The 19,487-nt window shown below is 46.1% G+C and overlaps 2 protein-coding genes across 3 annotated transcripts in view; one reads left to right on the plus strand and one right to left on the minus strand.

Moving 5' to 3' along the window:
* Nucleotides 1–14,092, minus strand: part of EIPR1 (EARP complex and GARP complex interacting protein 1) — a 335,275-nt gene extending 321,183 nt beyond the window's left edge. The window contains exon 1 of the mRNA XM_056564094.1: nt 13,888–14,092. Within this exon, the coding sequence (XP_056420069.1) occupies nt 13,888–13,929 (42 nt within the window). The 5' untranslated portion in view covers nt 13,930–14,092. The remainder of the gene's footprint in view (nt 1–13,887) is intronic.
* A 62-nt stretch (nt 14,093–14,154) lies between these two features.
* Nucleotides 14,155–19,487, plus strand: part of TRAPPC12 (trafficking protein particle complex subunit 12) — a 172,695-nt gene continuing 167,362 nt past the window's right edge. The window contains exons 1-2 of one of the 2 annotated variants that reach the window (XM_056564093.1): nt 14,155–14,287; nt 16,900–18,103. In XM_056564093.1, coding sequence (XP_056420068.1) covers nt 16,904–18,103 — 1,200 coding nt within the window. In that variant the 5' untranslated portion in view covers nt 14,155–14,287; nt 16,900–16,903. Of the gene's footprint in view, nt 14,292–16,899; nt 18,104–19,487 lie in introns of both variants that reach the window. The other variant, XM_056564092.1, reaches the window with a different exon arrangement.

Genomic DNA, 19,487 nt, shown 5'->3' on the forward strand with positions numbered 1-19,487 from the left:
GGAATTTCATATTTTATCCTTCCAAAGAGAAGGCGAAGGCAGCAATTAGGGAGCCCCGGCGCAGGCGTTTAATCATCCTCCCCCCCCCCCCCCCCCAAAAAAAAAAAACTTTCCTGAAGAAGTTCGACTTCGCTAAACAAGAAACCTGTCCAAATTCTGGTCCCAAAGATACAGGTCGAGAGGGAATAATCAGTAAACAAGACACCGAAAACAATGATATCTGTAAAAAAAAAAAAATGCCGCCATACAAGACTCTGATGCATCCAGGCGTCTGGCTTCTTTACAGCTCCTCTCTGACGCCAGCCTGGAATAATGGTGTGTAGCAGGGTATTTTATTACAGGCTTAGTTATGGGACTGATAAAATTACACCCTAGGTGTTATAGAATTAATCTCATAGGTAAAAATGAAGCTGCTAATAAACCACCTGAAATAATTGAGCCTTCCCTACATGAATCCAAGGAAAATAATTGCTTAGAAAGCAGCTGATCCGCATTGAGCTGTGTATCTTGATATAGTGAGACGCCTAACAAGCGGGTCTCATAATCTGGCGGTAATTAGTCCTGTTATGGCGTCGGGAGAGCAATGTGACATGAATGGGATGAGAGCAGCGTCTGCTGCAAAGACAAAGCCAATGCACGCAGCTTTCATAAAAGGGGGAGATTTATCAAAACCTGAGCAGAGGAAAAGTTGTCAAGTTGCCCATAGCAACCAATCAGATCGCTGCTTTCATTTTGAAAAGAGACTCTGAAAAATAAAAGATCTGATTGGTTGCCATGGGCAACTAGTCAACTTTTCCTCTACACAGGTTTTTCTAAATCTCCCCCATAGTGCTTATGTATGTAGGATTCCTAAAGAGATACTCCCATGTGCTACATGACTAGGACTTTGTCTTCTATCCTACATCTGGACCAGTACCACGTAGATCTAATATTGGGCCATTTTGCTGCTGTACACTAAGCTGGAATTTCAGCCAACTCTATCTTCTTCCCACTAAACCCACAGGAGCCACAGGGACATAACTTTGGCTGAAATTCCAGCTATAGTGTAAAACACTAACAGAAAATGTTAAAAGAACAAAACAGAAGATGAATAAAAGACCACATAAAGACATGGCAGAGTTATCAAAACAGGGTGCCCGCAGTTGTTGCAAAACTACAACTCTTAGCATGCCCGGACAGCCTATGATTTGGAAACACTGCCATAGACTTAAATATGCGGCATAAATGTGTTTGAGCAGAGATCAGCCACACTTTCTGCCACTGACTCCTGGTCCTATAGCATCACTTCCCTAATCTTTTAAAGGCACATGCACATGGGAGCAGGCCATTTTGGACCCTATATGCATAGGCACTATATGGAAGCTGCATGGCTGGCTTTGTCTTTGCAGAAGATGGTGCATCTTTACCTGACAAAGGGCCTACTTTAGGCCAGAAACGCATTATTTTTTGTGCGTAAATAAACCATTGATAGATGACTAGGACTTTGTCTTCTATGCTACATCAGGACCAGCACCACTTAGATCTAATATTGTGCCATATTGCTGCTGGACACTCAGCTGGAACTTCAGCAAACTATTTCCTTCCCACTACACCCACAGGAACCACAGGGAGATAACTATGGCTGAAATTCCAGCTATAGTGTACAGAACTAACAGGACATCTGTTAAAAGAACAGAACAGGGTATATATATCAGGAGATTATTAAAAGCATAAAAAAACTAATTACTAATACAGGTTCAATTATCAGACAGTCATAAATAGGTTTGATAAACCCAGTTCTGACAGGTACAATAATGCAAAACAAAATCGAGGTTGTGACTGTATAACCAATAGAACCAATGTTTGGTTGGGAAACACTGATCTTTGTGGTGATTTCAGTGTACAGCTGTTGCAAAACTACAACTCCCAGCATGCCTTGACAGCCTTCAGCAGTAAAAAAGGTAGCGATTGTATAACCCATAGAACCAAGCTGTTGGGAAACACTGGTCTATGGGGTAAGTTACATCACAAACATTGGTTCTATAGGTTCTACAATAACAACCTCGATTTTGTTCTGCCGAGTGTACAGCAGCAAAGAAGCAATATGGCACAAAATTAGCACAAAGTTCTAGTTCTCTAGCAGTGGTTTATTTAAAGGGGTTATCCAAGAATAGAAAAACAGAGGTATTTTCTTCCAAAAAATGCATCACACCTGTCTCCAGGTTGTGTGTGGTATTACAACTTTGCTCTATTCACATCAATGGAGCTGAGCTGCAATAACACACAAACCTAGGAACAGGTGTGGTCTGTTTTTTTGCACTTTACCTGATGAAGGGCCTACTGTAGGCCAGAAACGTGGTAGGAGTTTGTGTAAACCAGTCGGCATTTAATTAACCTGAGACTTGGCCCGACAGGACAAGAGGAGTCAAAATGCTGGAAGTTCAATGCAAAGTCTATGAGGCTTCTGGAATTTTGCCTCCTAATCACGTCATGTTTACACATTTCTTGCCGCCGGATCATCGTGACCGGTACTAATGCCACTAAGGTCCGATTCCATAGATTCCTAGCCAACCCGGCTACCTGTGTCTATGCCCAGGAGGATCATGCCTACAGAGTCGTTTCGCTCTCAGCACACCACCATCTGGTGAGTGTTATATCGCTCCAACACTGTGTCGCTTTCTGTTACTTTCTTTAAAAGGAGTGCGCGCCCTTTTCCCTTTATTTCATTTCTACACTGTACAGCAGGAACAGGAATGGCCAACAGAGGGAACACAGCAGAAAGTTTACACCAGGAGCAAAAGAAAAACATGAAAGACCCCCCCCCCCCCCAAAAAAAAAAAAAGTAGTATTATAACTTTATTTACCAGTATATGCTTATTAGAGCAAGGGTGTTTCATTTTCGTAAAACACCTTTAAAGGGAACCTATCACCACGATTTAGGATACTCACCACCATCCAGTATTAATGCAGCGAGGGTTTCTTATCCTAAAGCTACCTACATTCATTCTGCCTGTTCCAGCATTTTTACATTTACGTTACCAGAACACTCATCTGCAGAAGCAGAAAGAAGATGGGAGCCTGAAGAGTGGAGAGTGGGTGGAGAGCAGAATTGTAAGGCATAGTGATGGCATGGGTTCAGGAGCTGAATTCCTGCTCTCCACAACTGTCTTGCTACAATGACTGGGAACAGCGTTAAAGGAGTAGTACAGGATTGGAAAATGTATCACCTATCCAAAGTATAGGGGATAAGTTTCAGATCGCGGGGAGTCCCAGATCTCCCGTACAGGGCCCCGGCTCTCCGGCCAGATATCGCACATCGACCACCACACGAAGCGGCAGCCGACACGCCCCCTCAATACATCGCTATGGCAGAGTCAGAGATTTTAAAGGTAGCGCTCCGGCTCTCCCATAGTGCTGTATTGAGGGGGCGTGTCAGCCGCCACATTGTGTGGTGGTCGGCATGCGATATCTGCCCGGAGAGCCGGGACTTTCTACGGGAGATCGCGGGGGTCCCAGCAGTCGGAACAGTCCCCCCACGCGATCTGATACTTATCCCCTATCTCCAATCCTGGAGAACTCTTTTAACTCTGTATTTTATTAACGCTATACTGTATTTTTAACCCTTAGAAGCCACAGTTGCTCTGCTGTGAGACCATTATTATTTATACAATGGTGTGGGGCTATGGTACACCATCAATTCTGTAAATTTGGAGAAGCCCTTTGTCATATTCCATGGCAAAATATGTATCCATGTTGCAGGGTGATTGTTGTCATTTGTGATATGTGTCCTGTAAAATGACCATTTGTATGTACATCTTGTAGATTCAATTACCCTTACCTGTGAGTTTAGCATTTCAGCAATAATTAATTCTCTTTTCATCAGGGCACCATGGAGCCTACATGTCTATCCAGCCTGGGTATAGGTGTGACTAATCCTAGCAGGGGGTTCATTAACACAGCTGCTCTATGACAGGAAAGGTAACACCATTTTAGCCAGCAAGGCACCAGCCTGGGTGTCAATAGATGAAAGATGTATGACGTTGACCCGATTGGAAAATCCTATATTTTTCAATATTAAACCCTTGAGGACCCAGGACGTACTAGAACGTCCTGGCACCCTGGGCTTTAAGGACCCAGGACGTACTAGTACGTCCTGGTGTTTCTCCGGTCTCTGCCGCGCCCCGGGCAGAGATCGGAACCGGATGCCTGCTGAAATGCTTCAGCAGGCATCCAGGGCAAACGCCGAGGGGGGCCATGTAGGCCCCCCATGTCGGCGATCGCCGCAAATCGCAGGGGAAATCGCCCTTGCGATCTGCGGCGATACCGGGCTGATCGGGTCTCTGGGACCCGACCGCCCGGTAATTTTGCATGATCCCGGATGTCACAGACAGCCAGGACCATGCTGGAGCCTAGGAGCGAGGTGGCAAGCCTGCCACCTCTCCTATACCCTGCGATCCGTCGGTTAGTTAACCGACCAATCGCAGGAGGGGGGGGGGCGGTTGCTTCCTCCAGTTCTGCCCGGCCCCTTGAAGTCCGGAGAGGACGGGAGGAAGACCGGAGGACGCGGCGGGGGACGGGGGAGTGCTGGGGATCGGCCCCGGTACTTACCTCGTCCCTAAAGACTCGGATCCCGGCGATGAAGATGGCGGCGGCGGCGACAGGTGAGTTCCTCTTCAGCCGCAGTCGAGCCCTTTACAGCAATGCACGTCACTGTAAAGCGTCATGCATTGCTGTAATGGGACCCTGTAAACTACAACTCCCAGCATGCCCAGACAGCCCTTGGCGTCTGGGCATGCTGGGAGTTGTAGTTTTGCAACATCTGGAGGTCCACAGTTTGGAGACCACTGTGCCCTTCCAGATGTTGCAAAACTACACATCCTCAGCATGCCCTTACTGTCCAGGCATGCTGGGAGTTGTAGTTTTGTAACATCTGGCCCTTCAGATGTTGCAGAACTACAACTCCCAGCATGCCTGTACAGTTTTGGCATACTGGGAGATGTAGTTTTGCAACATCTGGAGGGCTGCAGCTTGGACACCACTACACAGTGGTCCCCAAACTGTTCTCCTCCAGCTGTTACGTAACCACTACTCCCAATATGCCCTTCGGCTGCCTGGGCATGCTGGGAGTTGTGGTTTTGCAACAACTGGAGGCACACTGGTTGGGAAACATTGTTTGTTTCCTAACTCAGTGTTTCCCAACCCGTGTGCCTCCAGCTGTTGCAAAACTATAACTGCCAGCATGCACTGATAGACTGTGCATGCTGGGAGTTGTAGTTTTGCAACAGCTGGAGGTCCCCCCCTGTGAATGTACAGGGTACATTCACATGGGCAGGGGGCTTACAGTGAGTATCAGGCTGCAAGTTTGCGATGCAGCAAATTTTGCGCGGCAGCTCAAGCTCGCAGCAGGAAACTCGCTGTAATCCCCCGCCCGTGTGACTGTACCCTAAAAACACTACACTACATTACACTAACACAAAATAAAATAAAAAGTAAAAAACACTACATATACACATACCCCTACACAGCCCCCGCCCCTCCCCAATAAAAATGAAAAACGTCTGGTACGCCACTGTTTCCAAAATGGAGCCTCCAGCTGTTGCAAAACAACAACTCCCAGTATTGCCGGACAGCCGTTGACTGTCCAAGCATGCTGGGAGTTTTGCAACAGCTGGAGGCACCCTGTTTTGGAATCGCTGGCGTAGAATACCCCTATGTCCACCCCTATGCAAATCCCTAATTCAGGCCTCAAATGCACATGGCGCTCTCACTTTGGAGCCCTGTCGTATTTCAAGGCAACAGTTTAGGGTCACATATGGGGTATCGCCGTACTCGGGAGAAATTGCCAAACAAATTTTGGGGGGCTTTTTCTCCTTTCACCCCTTATGAAAAGGGGAAGTTGGGGTCTACACCAGCATGTTGGTGTAAGAAAAAAAAAATGTTTACACTAACATGCTGGTGTTGCCCTATACTTTTCATTTTGACAAGAGGATAAAGGGAAAAAAGCCCCCCCAAAATTTGTAATGCAGTTTCTCCTGACTACAGAGATACCCCATATGTGGGCGCAATGTGCTCTGGGGGCGCACAACAAGGCCCAGAAGGGAGAGTGCACCATGTACATTTGAGGTGATTTGCACAGGGGTGGCTGATTGTTACAGCGGTTTTGACAAACGCAAAACAACAAAACCCCACATGTGACCCCATTTCGGAAACTACACCCCTCACGGAATGTAATGAGGGGTGCAGTGAGAATTTACACCCCACTGGTGTCTGACAGATCTTTGGAACAATGGGCTGTGCAAATAAAAAAATTTGTACAGCCCACTGTTCCAAAGATCTGACAGACACCAGTGGGGGGTAAATGCTCGCTGTACCCCTTGTTACATTCCTAAAGGGGTCTAGTTTCCAAAATGATATGCCATGTGGAGGTTATTTTGCTGTTCTGGCACCATAGGGGCTTCCTAAATGCGACATGCCCCCGAGCAAAATTTGCTCTCAAAAAGCCAAATATGACTCCTTCTCTTCTGAGCATTGTAGTTCGCCCGTAGTGCACTTCAGGTCAACTTATGGGGTACCTCCATACTCAGAAGAGATGGGGTTACAAATTTTGGGGGGTATTTTCTGCTATTAACCCTTGCAAAAATGTGAAATTTGGGGGGAAACACACATTTTAGTGAAATTTTTTTATTTATTTTTTACATATGCAAAAGTTGTGAAACACCTGTGGGGTATTAAGGCTCACTTAATTCCTTGTTATGTTCCTCAAGGGGTCTAGTTTTCAAAATGGTATGGCATGTGTTTTTTTTTTTTTTTGCTGTTCTGGCACCATAGGGGCTTCCTAAATGCAACATGCCCCCCAAAAACCATTTCTGAAAAACGTACTCTCCAAAATCCCCTTGTCGCTCCTTCGCTTCTGAGCCCTCTACTGCGCCCGCCGAACACTTTACATAGACATATGAGGTATGTGCTTACTCGAGAGAAATTGGGCTACAAACATAAGTATAAATTTTCTCCTTTTACCCCTTGTAAAAGTTCAAAAATTGGGTCTACAAGAAAATGCGAGTGTAAAAAATGAAGATTGTGAATTTTCTCCTTCACTTTGCTGCTATTCCTGTGAAACACCTAAAGGGTTAAAACGCTGACTGAATGTCATTTTGAATATTTGGGGGGTGCAGTTTTTATAATGGGGTAATTTGTGGGGTATTTCTGATATGAAGACCCTTCAAATCCACTTCAAACCTGAACTGGTTCCTGAAAAATAGTGAGTTTGAAAATTTTGTGAAAAATTGGAAAATTGCTGCTGAACTTTGAAGCCCTCTGGTGTCTTCCAAAAGTAAAAACACGTCAATTTTATGATGCAAACATAAAGTAGACATATTGTATATGTGAATAAAATAAAATAAATATTTGGAATATCCATTTTCCTTACAAGCAGAAAGCTTCAAAGTTAGAAAAATGCTAAATTTTCAAATTTTTCATCAAATTTTGGGATTTTTCACCAAGAAAGGATGCAAGTTACCACAAAATGTTACCACTATGTTAAAGAAGAATATGTCACGAAAAAACAATCTCGGAATCAAAATGATAACTAAAAGCATTCCAGAGTTATTAATGTTTAAAGTGACAGTGGTCAGATGTTCAAAAAATGGCCGGGTCCTAAGGTGTAAAATGGCTGGGTCCTTAAGGGGTTAAATATGGGGGTCAGGGAAGGGCGTCCCTGGCCCTATTATATATGGTTGGATTCTCCATCATATTACCTTTAAAATGAGCCCTCACATGACCCTTGTGTATTGATCCCTGCCCGAACTGTATGCACTGGGTAAATCATACACAATAAGGGGGTCATGTCAGGTACCCCTAGAAAGAGGATTTGATGGAGAACCCAAATATAACAAAATTATGTGGGTGCCTGACCCATGATAACAGTTAGGGGTAATTTCCTATTCTTTGGGCATAAGGTTATCAGGAGGAAGGGGGCAGAATCAATCTCTCCTCCTTGTCCCGCCCAGGGGCTGAACATAGAGGTGTCTCCTGTCCATAGCAGGATATAAAACTGCAGACCTGGGGGGACTAGGGGCGCTTGCATGGGGGACGAGATCTAATTTTGGATGCCAGACGCCATTTCCTACCAGACCCCATGGGATAGAACTCTAACTTTTGTAAGTAAGGACTCTATGTTTTTTTCCCCTTTTATTTTATTTTCTGTGTGGTGAAACTTTTTCTTGTTAATATCTATTTTTACATGTACTGTGAATATTTTTCTTTCATAATAAATCATTCATTTATTAAGTCCCGCCTCATGTCTGGTAAAACGGACGCACATCGTCTTTGAAGAGATTGAAGTATAGTCTTAAATTTACTTACCTGTTCGGCTACATTATAGATTTGGATCAATCTTTTTCCTGTTTGATATACTACTGGGGATAGTAGATTATATTTGGGAATTGTAGCATATCCAGATTGGATTGATAGCTTCCTGTTGGCTTGAAATTGACAGGTGGTGGCAGTGATACCTTTAAATTGGGTGGGGTAAGAGGGATTTTTATCATTATTTTCGGTCTAGTGTAGACAAATAGTGATTTTAGAGATAACCCTTCCACCTGCACGTCTTGGTTCGTGACAAACTGGTGGCATAGCGGTGGGATATTTTACCAGATTTTAGTGTGCTAGATTTGCGAATCCAGGCACTAAAAGAAATTGTCTTCAATTTCCAAAGGCGGAACTCAGTACATTTAAATAAGTTTCACCACAACAGACCCCACCCCCCCCACCCTCTTTGTTTTTCTGTCCTATCTTTTGTTTGACTGGACTGCAAGATGGATGCATACCAAGCACAGTCCAGGAGTGCTCTGGAGCAGCTTTGCCGAGAACAACTGATTCCCTGTCGAGGGAAAAAAGAGGAACTCATACAAGCATTGGAGGACTATGATGCACAAACAAACTGCCCAGAGGGCCTACAATACCGCTGGGGGAGGCAGGATTACTGAGGAGATACCTGCAGCTGTCCTCAGTGATGCAACACCATCTACAGATCCCATGGATTGTTATTTACAAACTGTTTTAAAATTTGTGGACTCAACAGATATCAACGTACGGTTTTAGCTAATCCGCCAATATGAGGAGATAGAAAGAGAGGCCGCAGAACGTCAGGCTGAGAGAGAAAGAGAGGCCGCAGAACACCAGGCTGAGAGAGAAAGCGAGGCCGCAGAGAGAGAAAGAGAGGCCGCAGAACGTCAGGCTGAGAGAGAAAGAGAGGCCGCAGAGAGAGAAAGAGAGGCCGCAGAACGTCAGGCTGAGAGAGAAAGAGAGGCCGCAGAGAGAGAAAGAGAGGCCGCAGAGAGAGAAAGAGAGGCCGCAGAACGTCAGGCTGAGAGAGAAAGAGAGGCCGCAGAGAGAGAAAGAGAGGCCGCAGAACACCAGGCTGAGAGAGAAAGAGAGGCCGCAGAGAGAGAAAGAGAGGCCGCAGAACGTCAGGCTGAGAGAGAAAGAGAGGCCGCAGAGAGAGAAAGAGAGGCCGCAGAACGTCAGGCTGAGAGAGAAAGAGAGGCCGCAGAGAGAGAAAGAGAGGCCGCAGAACGTCAGGCTGAGAGAGAAAGAGAGGCCGCAGAGAGAGAAAGAGAGGCCGCAGAACGTCAGGCTGAGAGAGAAAGAGAGGCCGCAGAGAGAGAAAGAGAGGCCGCAGAACATCAGGCTGAGAGAGAAAGAGAGGCCGCAGAGAGAGAAAGAGAGGCCGCAGAACGTCAGGCTGAGAGAGAGAGGCCGCAGAGAGAGAAAGAGAGGCCGCAGAACGTCAGGCTGAGAGAGAAAGAGAGGCCGCAGAGAGAGAAAGAGAGGCCGCAGAACACCAGGCTGAGAGAGAAAGAGAGGCCGCAGAACGTCAGGCTGAGAGAGAAAGAGAGGCCGCAGAACACCAGGCTGAGAGAGAAAGAGAGGCCGCAGAACACCAGGCTGAGAGAGAAAGAGAGGCCGCAGAACACCAGGCTGAGAGAGAAAGAGAGGCCGCAGAACGTCAGGCTGAGAGAGAAAGAGAGGCCGCAGAACACCAGGCTGAGAGAGAAAGAGAGGCCGCAGAGAGAGAAAGAGAGGCCGCAGAACGTCAGGCTGAGAGAGAAAGAGAGGCCGCAGAGAGAGAAAGAGAGGCCGCAGAACACCAGGCTGAGAGAGAAAGAGGAGCGGCAGGCGGCCAGAGAACATGAACTTAGACTGGCAGAGTTGGAAAGGGGGACTGCCTCCCCTATCACTGTTGGCACGAGAGACTCTTCTGCACCGAGACCCCAGGCAGAGAACTTTCCAACCATTCATTTATTAAGTCCCACCTTATGTCTTGTAAAACGGACACACATCGTCCTTGAAGAGATTGAAGTATAGTCTTAAATGTACTTACCTGTTTGGCTACATTATAGATTTGGATTAATCTTTTTCCTGTTTTTATATACTACTGGGGATAGTAGATTATATTTGGGAATTGTAGCATATCCAGATTGGATTGATAGCTTCCTGTCAGCTTGAAATTGACAGGTGGTGGCAGCGATACCTTTAATTTGGGCGGGGTAAGAGGGATTTTTTATCATTATTTTCGGTCTAGTGTAGACAAATAGTGATTTTAGAGATAACCCTTCCACCCGTACGTCTCGGTTCGTGACACCCTTCACGAATAAAAAGACCACCATACACATCACATGGTCACCCTACCCTGTCAAAATCATCAGGTGTATGGTCAGTCCTTTAAATATCTAAATCTTAGTCCAAGACAAACACATACAATAAGGTGGATGCACAATTAACCAATCCTCTTGTCCAGAGAGCATAGTAATCCATGAATCCAAAGAAAGTCACATCCTACTGGGGAAGTGAGAGTAGAAATTTCTCCATGGAACAATGCAACATTTTAACCATATTACGGGTCTTGTCAAGCAACACCACTATGGTAACAGACCACCATGTTATATACATATACAACAAACAAGTCATGTGACGGTTGAAATGTGATCAGCACACAAATCATGTGGTGAGTAACATGTGATCAGCAAATAAGTCATGTGATCAGTGGTTGCATGGGGGGCCCGCACCCAGGCACCAAACAGAAGGGCCCCCAATACATGATGCCATGCCCTCGCCCCCTGGGAGCGTAGAAGAAATATTTTATTTCTTCTGACTAAGCACTGCATATCTCTATGATGAGCTTACATTAGTTCTGCAGCCTTAGACAACTTATTCCCTATCCTGCAGATATTGGATGAGTGGTCTAAGGCTGCAGTACTCCTTTAAAGGAAATATATCATGCATAAAAACATATCCCCTATTCGCCGCGATCTCTTGCACGGGCCCTCTGCTCTCCCTAGTAATAGGGCGTGCTAACCCCCACACAAAGAGGCAGTCGACCCCCCCCCCCCCCCCCCTTCATATATCTCTATGGGAGAAGCATTCGGCTGTCTCAGGATCTCCCTTTGAGATATATGTAGGGTGTGTATCAGCCGCTGGCTCGTGGGGGGGGGGGGGGGGGGGGGGGGGGGGGTTGTGACGATCCATTTCTGGGGAAAGCCGGGAGTCCTTGCAGGAGATCGCGAGGGGTCCCAGCGGTCGGTCCTGCAGATAGGGGATTAGTTTTTATTCAAAACACTTGTCCTTTAAAATACAGCGATCAGCTGAGGAAGTGACCAGCCATTGGCTCTTATGTCCCTGTCCCTAGAGGCCAGGAGCCTCTCTTGTTCTGACCTTTGGGCACATTTTTTTTTTTATCTTGATGGGGGGGGGGGGGGGGGGGTAATATCTACAGGGGAAACTACCTACTTTTAGGCTATGTTCACACTACGGAATTTCCGCCTGCAATTCCGCTTTGAAGAAATTCTGCTTACTAAAATGTATAGTGTAGTGAATGGGTTTCCGTTCACAAATTCGGAATTTGTGAACGTAAAATCCGCATGGAAATTTCCGCCTGAGAATGGCGTTGCTAATTCTTCAGGCAGAAACACTCACGGAACACATTGCAGTCTATTGGAGACTGCAGTGTCCGCACGGTCCTAGCACCGACTGATTCAGTCAGTCCTGGCCGCACTCAGAATCTCCGGGCGGAAATTTTCTGCCCGGATATTCTGCAGTGTGAACCTAGCCTTAGGGTCCTACCTTATCGGGATAACCATTGCTTCCATATGTTTATGTTTTTAACTGAAAGCAACTGCACGCGCACACAGGTCACAAGGCTGACAGACACCTAGGTGCGGGGACGAAATTCTCAGTTGCCATGACGCCTGCAAAATGTTGAGCCCTGTCCTAACCTGTGGTTCTCGAAATGTTTTATTACTACAACTCCCCTCATGTCCTGACAGACAAGGCTGTAGAGACACAGATTGGGGAACAATAGTATACAAGCTATCAGGGCACAACAGGAGTAGTAGTTTTGAAACAGCTGGAAACTCCCAGGTTGGGGAACTATGATATATAGTAGTGGTGCCAAATTGTGGACCTCCAGATGTTGCAAAACTACATCTCCCTGCATGCCCAGACAACTAGTGTTGGGTGTCCGGGTGTGGAGGGAGTTGTAGTTTGGCAACAGCTTGAGGTCCACAGATTGGACACCACTGATACATAAGTTGTCAGGGCACAATGGGAATTGTATTTTGCAACAGCTGGAGAGTCGCAGGTTGGGGAACACTGTATACAGCCTATCAGATAATGCTGGGAGTTGTAGTTTTGTAGAAGTTTGAGAGTTCCATGTTGAAGATTTCTGATATATTGGCGGCCAGGGCATGCTGGGAGTTGTAGTTTTGCAACATCTGGGGTCACAGGTTGGAGGACACTGATATATAGGCTATCAGGGCATGATGGGAGTTATAGTTTAGTAACAGAGAAATACACATTAGGGAACTCTGTTAGGCTGGGTTCACACCACGTTTTTGCAATACAGTTCCCATATCAGGTTTTTAAATTAAAAAAATAAAAAAAAAAGATTTCTTGCTGTTGGAGCTCCGCTTTGCAGCTTCCGGAAGTTATTGTTAGGACGATGTGTGTGTGGGCTTCTGTGTTCAGGGCCGCCCCTCTTGATGTCACGCCCGCCCCCTCAATGAAAATCTATGGGAAGGGGCACGACATCACAAGGGGTGGCCCTGAACAGGGAAGCCCGCACACGCATCGTTCAGAACAATAACTTCCGGATACTGCAAAGCGGAGCTCCAACAGCAAGGTAACGGAATACCCCTTTAAAACCTGACTAAACTGTATCAAAAGGTGTGTTCAAATTTTAATCTGACTACGGTTAAAAACCGTATATGGTTTGAAAATGATGTCTGGTTGTATCAGTTTTTTTTTAAGAAAAAAAAAAGGATACGTTTTTAACTTTTCACTCCATTGTAAATAAAGTTTCAATTGTTTGACTGAAATTCAAGAAAAAAACTGTGCAAAGTCAAAAACCGTATGGTGAAAACCATATGCACATACAGTTCTGTATAGTTCTCATTGACTCCCATGTTTAAAAAAAAAAAAAAAATGAAACTCATAGGTTTCCATACGGTTTTTTCACCGTGGTGGGCTATGGTTTCAGGTATGGGGGAAAAATAATGACAAAACAGTACAGGATGAAAAACGGACACAACCTGATGCATCTTTTGGCATACAGTTTTCAATACGGTTCCATACGGTTTTCAAATTGAAAGCATATACGGGAACTGTGTTGCAAAAACGTGGTGTGAACCCGGCCTTATACAGTTGTCAGGGCATGATGGGTGTTGTAGTATTACAACAACTGGAGGGCTAACACTCAAGTGCATCACACACACATATATATATATATATATATATATATATATATATATATATATATATATATATCTCAGGAGCAGCAGGACGGACTTCTCTGGTCCCACAGATACATCTCAATGACGTCACGTAACACGTAAAAACGGAGGAAAGACACACCTGAAACTCCAGGCCGTATATAACAGGTGCATCGTCCTCCATCCCGGTCCCAGCTGTCACTGATGTGTCAACAAGAACCCTCAGATTCGCATTCAATGACCTATTTTGACCCAACACGACTGCCGTACAAAATTCTCTTCCTGTTTTCCCAAGCTTTATGTATGTGTTTATATAAAGTTGATTGAATCAGAGTTTTTTTTTTTTCCTTCTTCCCCTTTCCTCCGATAGTACCGCGCGTGCGCGCTGCCGTTCGCGCATGCGTGGAGGCACCCAGTGGGAACGTGACGCGTGCGCACTGCTCTTTACAGCGTTTATTTTTTATTTTTCGGCAGCTTCTTACGCCTGCGCAGTGAGTACCGGTATCATATGTGAGGTTGTCGAGACCGGTGCAGGGTGTCAGGTGCGTTCTAAAGATTTTTTTTTTATGTTTATTTGCCTTGTGACGTATTATAATGAAGTCTCGGTGTGTATGTGGGGTATACATTTTATCTTAATAAAGCTTGGTTATAGTAAAGCAGTGCTTCCCAACCGGTGTGCATCCAGCAATTGCAAAACTACAACTCCCAGCATGCCCGGACAGCCAAAGGCTGTCCGGGCATGCTGGGAGTTGTAGTTTTGCAACAACTGGAAGCACACTTTTTAGGAAACACTGTATTAAAGTGTCAAAATTGTGCATTAGTGATCTCTGCTTGCTTTCATTGAATAGAGGCTGAATATCAGTTGCTCTCCTATCCATCACATGACATGGTAAAGCCCTATTTACATCACACCGTAATGAACCCATAATGCACATGACATGTTGTGATGCGTGCCATGTTGGGCGCTGTTCACACTGCTGTCAGAGAAGGCGCCGCCTGCCAGATCTGACCTGACTAATAGTACAACGTGCAGCATTGCTTCTGCCATCCAAACGACTAATGCTGCTTGCAGCAGGACCCCCAATGGACCCAGTTGTAGTGATCAGTGTGGATGTCCCGATACTGGTATCGGAACCAATACCGAATATTTGCTTTTGTACCCACAATGCCTACAGACTATTAAAGGAGTAGTCCAGTGGTGACTCAGTGGTTTACAACTTATCCCCTATCTTAAGTATAGGGGATAAGTTGCAGATCGCGGGGGTCCGACCCCTGGGGCCCCCGCGATCTCCTGTACGGAGCCCCGACAGCCCGCGGGAAGGGGGCGTGTCGACCTCCGCACGAAGCGGCGGCCGACACGCCCCCTCCATACAACTGTATGGCAGAGCCGAAGCGCTGCCTTCGGCAATCTCCGGCTCTGCCATTGAGATGTATTGAGGGGGCGTGTCGGCCGCCGCCTCGTGCGGGGGTCGACACCCGCTATCTCGGCGGAGAGCCGGGGCCCCATACAGAGAGATCGCAGGGGGCCCCAGAGGTCGGACATCCCGCGATCTCAAACTTATCCCCTATCCTTAGGATAGGGGATACGTTTTTCACCACTGGACTACCCCTTTAAAAAAAAAAATAATAATCTCTCTCCCCTTCCCTACGCTCCCGCGCTGAAGCCTCTTCCTCATTCGCTCAGTTATTGTTGTCATTGCAGGACCTGCCATGCATTGACATCATTTTACCGCTCGGCAGGTCCTGCTCCACATATAGAGCGAAGGATGCAGAGGCTTCTGTGGAGGAAAGTTTAGGGAGTTGTTTTTATTTATTTTTCTTTTGGAGGAAACTTAAAGGGGTATTCCAGGCCAAAACTATATCAACTGGCTCCGGAAAGTTAAACAGATTTGTAAATTACTTCTATTAAAAAATCTTAATCCTTCCAATAGTTATTAGTTTCTGAAGTTGAGTTGCTGTTTTCTGTCTAACTGCTCTCTGATGACTCACATCCCGGGAGCTGTCCAGCTCCTATGGGGATATTCTCCCATCATGCACAGCTCCCGGGATGTGACATCATCATTGAGCAGTTAGACAGAAAACTTCAGAAGCTAATAACTATTGGAAGGATAAAGATTTTTTTAATAGAAGTAATTTACAAACTTTCCGGAGCCAGGTGATATATAAAAAAAAGTTTTTGCCTGGAATACCCCTTCAATCAGGGACACTACCTAGTTGCGGCATCTACCAAATAGATGGGTTTTCTACATACCTGATTAACTACTGAGGGCTTCTACCTAAAAGGGAAAGGTTCCCCACCTACCTACCTACTGGGGGATTCAACTTAATAGGGTGGAATTCCCTATTTACCTAACTTCTGGCGGCTTCTACCTAATAGCAAAGATTCACTATCTACCTACTGGCAGCTTCTACCTAATAGGGGATTCCCTAACTACTTAGTGGGGGGGTACCTATCTACGGAAGGCTTCAGGGAGATTCCCATGTCCAGCTTTCCTGCCTTTTTTTGTCTGGACCACTATCTTGAAGGGGTATTCCAGGATTTTTTTTTTATTTCACTATGCTACAGGGGCTGTAAAGTTAGTTTTGTTCATAATATATTGTCTGTACCTGTGTGTGATGGTTTTCTCACAATTCTTCTGTGATTTTCACCCCATTATTTATTTTTAACAGCATACAAAATGACTGTCTCAGATTTTTCCCAGCTTGCAATGCGGCCGAGACCTGACATCACTAGTCAGGTGATGACAGGGAGCCTGTCTGCTTCAATGGGTGGAGCGATCGCTTGGTGGGAGAGAGATCAATCTGCAACTAATGCAACAGCTGTAGGCACCCTGATTGAAAACCGCAGGTCTTTTGAATGGATGCAGCTCATTTATGTTTCAATGGGTGGGGTGGCTGTGTGGGAGGGAGGAAAATAGAATTGTGGTATTTGTAGTAAAAAAAATAAAAAATAAAAAAAAGTCAAACAGGAAATACCAGTTCACAAACAGCTAGCCACAGTGCTATGGTAATCTCACAACATAGCCATTTAGCCCCAAGACAAGTGCAGATCCTTCCTAAGCATGTCCATTACTGTATGCTAGGTATGTACTAAAATCACCTTATGGTGGAGAACCCCTTTAAGTCATATGTTCTGCCTTTTGTATTTAAACAGGAGAATGGAGAACCCTGATACCAGCCCTGAAAATGAGATGACTTCATCCAGCATCACCACCGCATCAGACTCTACCATAACCATGAAGCTTCCTCAAAACAGTCCATCCGAAGAACAAGAGGAGATTCTCCTCCAAGATGAAACCATTGATCTCGATGCAGACACCTTTGGATCAGAGGAAAATGTCACCCTCTCGGAAGACTCGGGCAACTTGCTTGACAAATTAAATGAGCAAATGATGGAAAGTGTCATCATCTCCGACTCTCCCAACATCAGTGAAGATGACCCCGGAGACTTGGGCTGCTTACAAGACATTGTGGACGAGATAGAGAGCAGTGATACATTAGGACTTGAACAAGTGATGGGTACAGAGTATAAAGAACAAGTAGAGAGCAGTGCTAGTACTGAGCTTGATGTTAGTCCAGAAGCCTCCGGGGCTGAGACACTGACTATGAGCAGTGACTTTATCCAGCCACAGAATTTACCAGATGAAGAACACGTGGAGGTGGAGATAGTGTCACAAGGAGAGCACAAGGAAGAGCTGGTAACTCCGGTCAGCAAATCCTCCCCAGCAGGAGAGACTATCCCAGTCTGCACCATCTTCAGTCAGTCTAATTCTCAGCAATCCTTCTTGGTCCATGATGGCTTTGAGCCTCAAATGGTCAAATCGCCCAGTTTTACCACAGAGATGAAAAGTGCTGTTAAGACGCAAACCCAAGTCGTGCAGCCTAGTCCGAGCTTAAGCAACTTTTTCTCAGACAATGGCACTACTAATTCTCCAGCTGCAGACTTTTTTGATTCCTTTACTACTTCATCCAACTTTATCTCTGTCAGTAACCCAAACGCAACTCCTGGTGCCCCCAAAAGGAGCTCTGCACCAATAACACCAGACACCAGCACCTCCCAGGACCCCATTGGCTTCTATGTGGGAAATACGACCCTTGATTCTAGTGTGTCGTCAGCTTCAGTGGAAGTACCCCAGTCCCCAAAGCCATTCTCACAGATCCATAGTGTGTTTGCTGGAAGTGATGACCCCTTTGCCACAGCTCTTAACATGAGTGAGATGGACAGGAGAAATGATGCTTGGCTGTCCTCCGAGGAGACGAGGAACATACTTATTTCTGTAGCCACTCAACAGTACAATCCAGTGTTTATCGATAAGGAGAAACTGACTATGCCAGGCTTGAAATTTGATAACATTCAGGTAAGTTGGCTGACACTATGATATTGTACCATACCACCAGTAAATTAACAGTTGATGTTTTCCATTGTTTTAAGGTTGAATCGCCTACATACAGGGGGAGATTTATCAAAATCTGTCCAGAGGAAAAGTTGCTGAGTTTCCCATAGCAACCAATCAGATCCCTTCTTTTATTTTTGAAAAGGCCTCTGGACAGTTTTTGATAAATCTCGTGCACAGCGTTTGAGCTTTAGGAGTAAGATGAGGTGTGGATGTCGCATCATTCAGCCGAGGCATATACTGTATTTTTCGCCGTATAAGACACTTTTTCTTCCCCAAAACGGGGGGGGGGGGGGGGGAAGTCTGTGCGTCTTGTACGGCGAATATACACCTATCGGGTCGGTCCCTGCGGCCATCAACGGCCGGGACCCGCGGCTAATACAGGGCATCACCAATCGCGGTGATGCCCTGTATTAACCCTTCAGACGCGGCGATCAAAGCTGACCGCCGCGTCTGAAGCGATAGTGACAGTAACCCGGCTGCTCAGTCGGGCTGTTCGGGACCGCCGCGGTGAAATCGCAGCGTCCCGAACAGCGTACAGGACACTGGGAGGGATCTTACCTGCCTCCTCGGTGTCTGCTCCGTGCCGGGATCCCCTGCATGGCCGGCGCTCTCCTTCGACGTCATCACGTCGTTGCGCACGCCGTCCCGTCATCCAATAGGAGCGGCGTGCGTAGCGACGTGATGACGGCGATGGAGAGCGTGGATCCCGGGGAAGAAGACGTCCAGAGCGTCGGGGCAACATCCAGGGCAGCGTGTCGGGTCCGGAGCGGCGGGGACACGTGAGTATTACCTCCTATCCAGTGGTCTTCAACCTGCGGACCTCCAGATGTTGCAAAACTACAACTCCCAGCATGCCCGGACAGCCGTTGGCTGTCCGGGCATGCTGGGAGTTGTAGTTTTGCAACATCTGGAGGTCCGCAGGTTGAAGATCACTGTTGGATGCAGAATCTTTTTTTTTTCTCTAGATTTTGCACCTTTAAAATTGGGTGCGTCTTATATGCCGGTGCGTCCTATAGGGCGAAAAATACGGTAAGCTACAGTGGATTTGTGCAAAAGTTATAGAAACTGCCTATTAATATGGAGTAATATTTCTTACACTTTTGTGTAAACTTTTGATCAAAGGAGTTGGACAACTAACAACACTTATTACCTATCTTGTGACGGTTAATCACTGGAGGTCTAACCAGGAATTTGGTCCTGTTTCCCAACCCCATACAGTCCTAGGAAAGAGTCTCCTAGGACTGTATCCACCTTTTCCAGCCCACGGGAGCACCTGAAAGCTGAACTAATTTATGCAGGAAAAGTCAGCAACCGCCGAGCCGAGAAGTTCGTGACGAATCGAATT

This window comes from Hyla sarda, chromosome 3 (genome assembly GCF_029499605.1).
Source record: "Hyla sarda isolate aHylSar1 chromosome 3, aHylSar1.hap1, whole genome shotgun sequence".
In the NCBI taxonomy this organism is placed as follows: Eukaryota; Metazoa; Chordata; class Amphibia; order Anura; family Hylidae; genus Hyla; species Hyla sarda.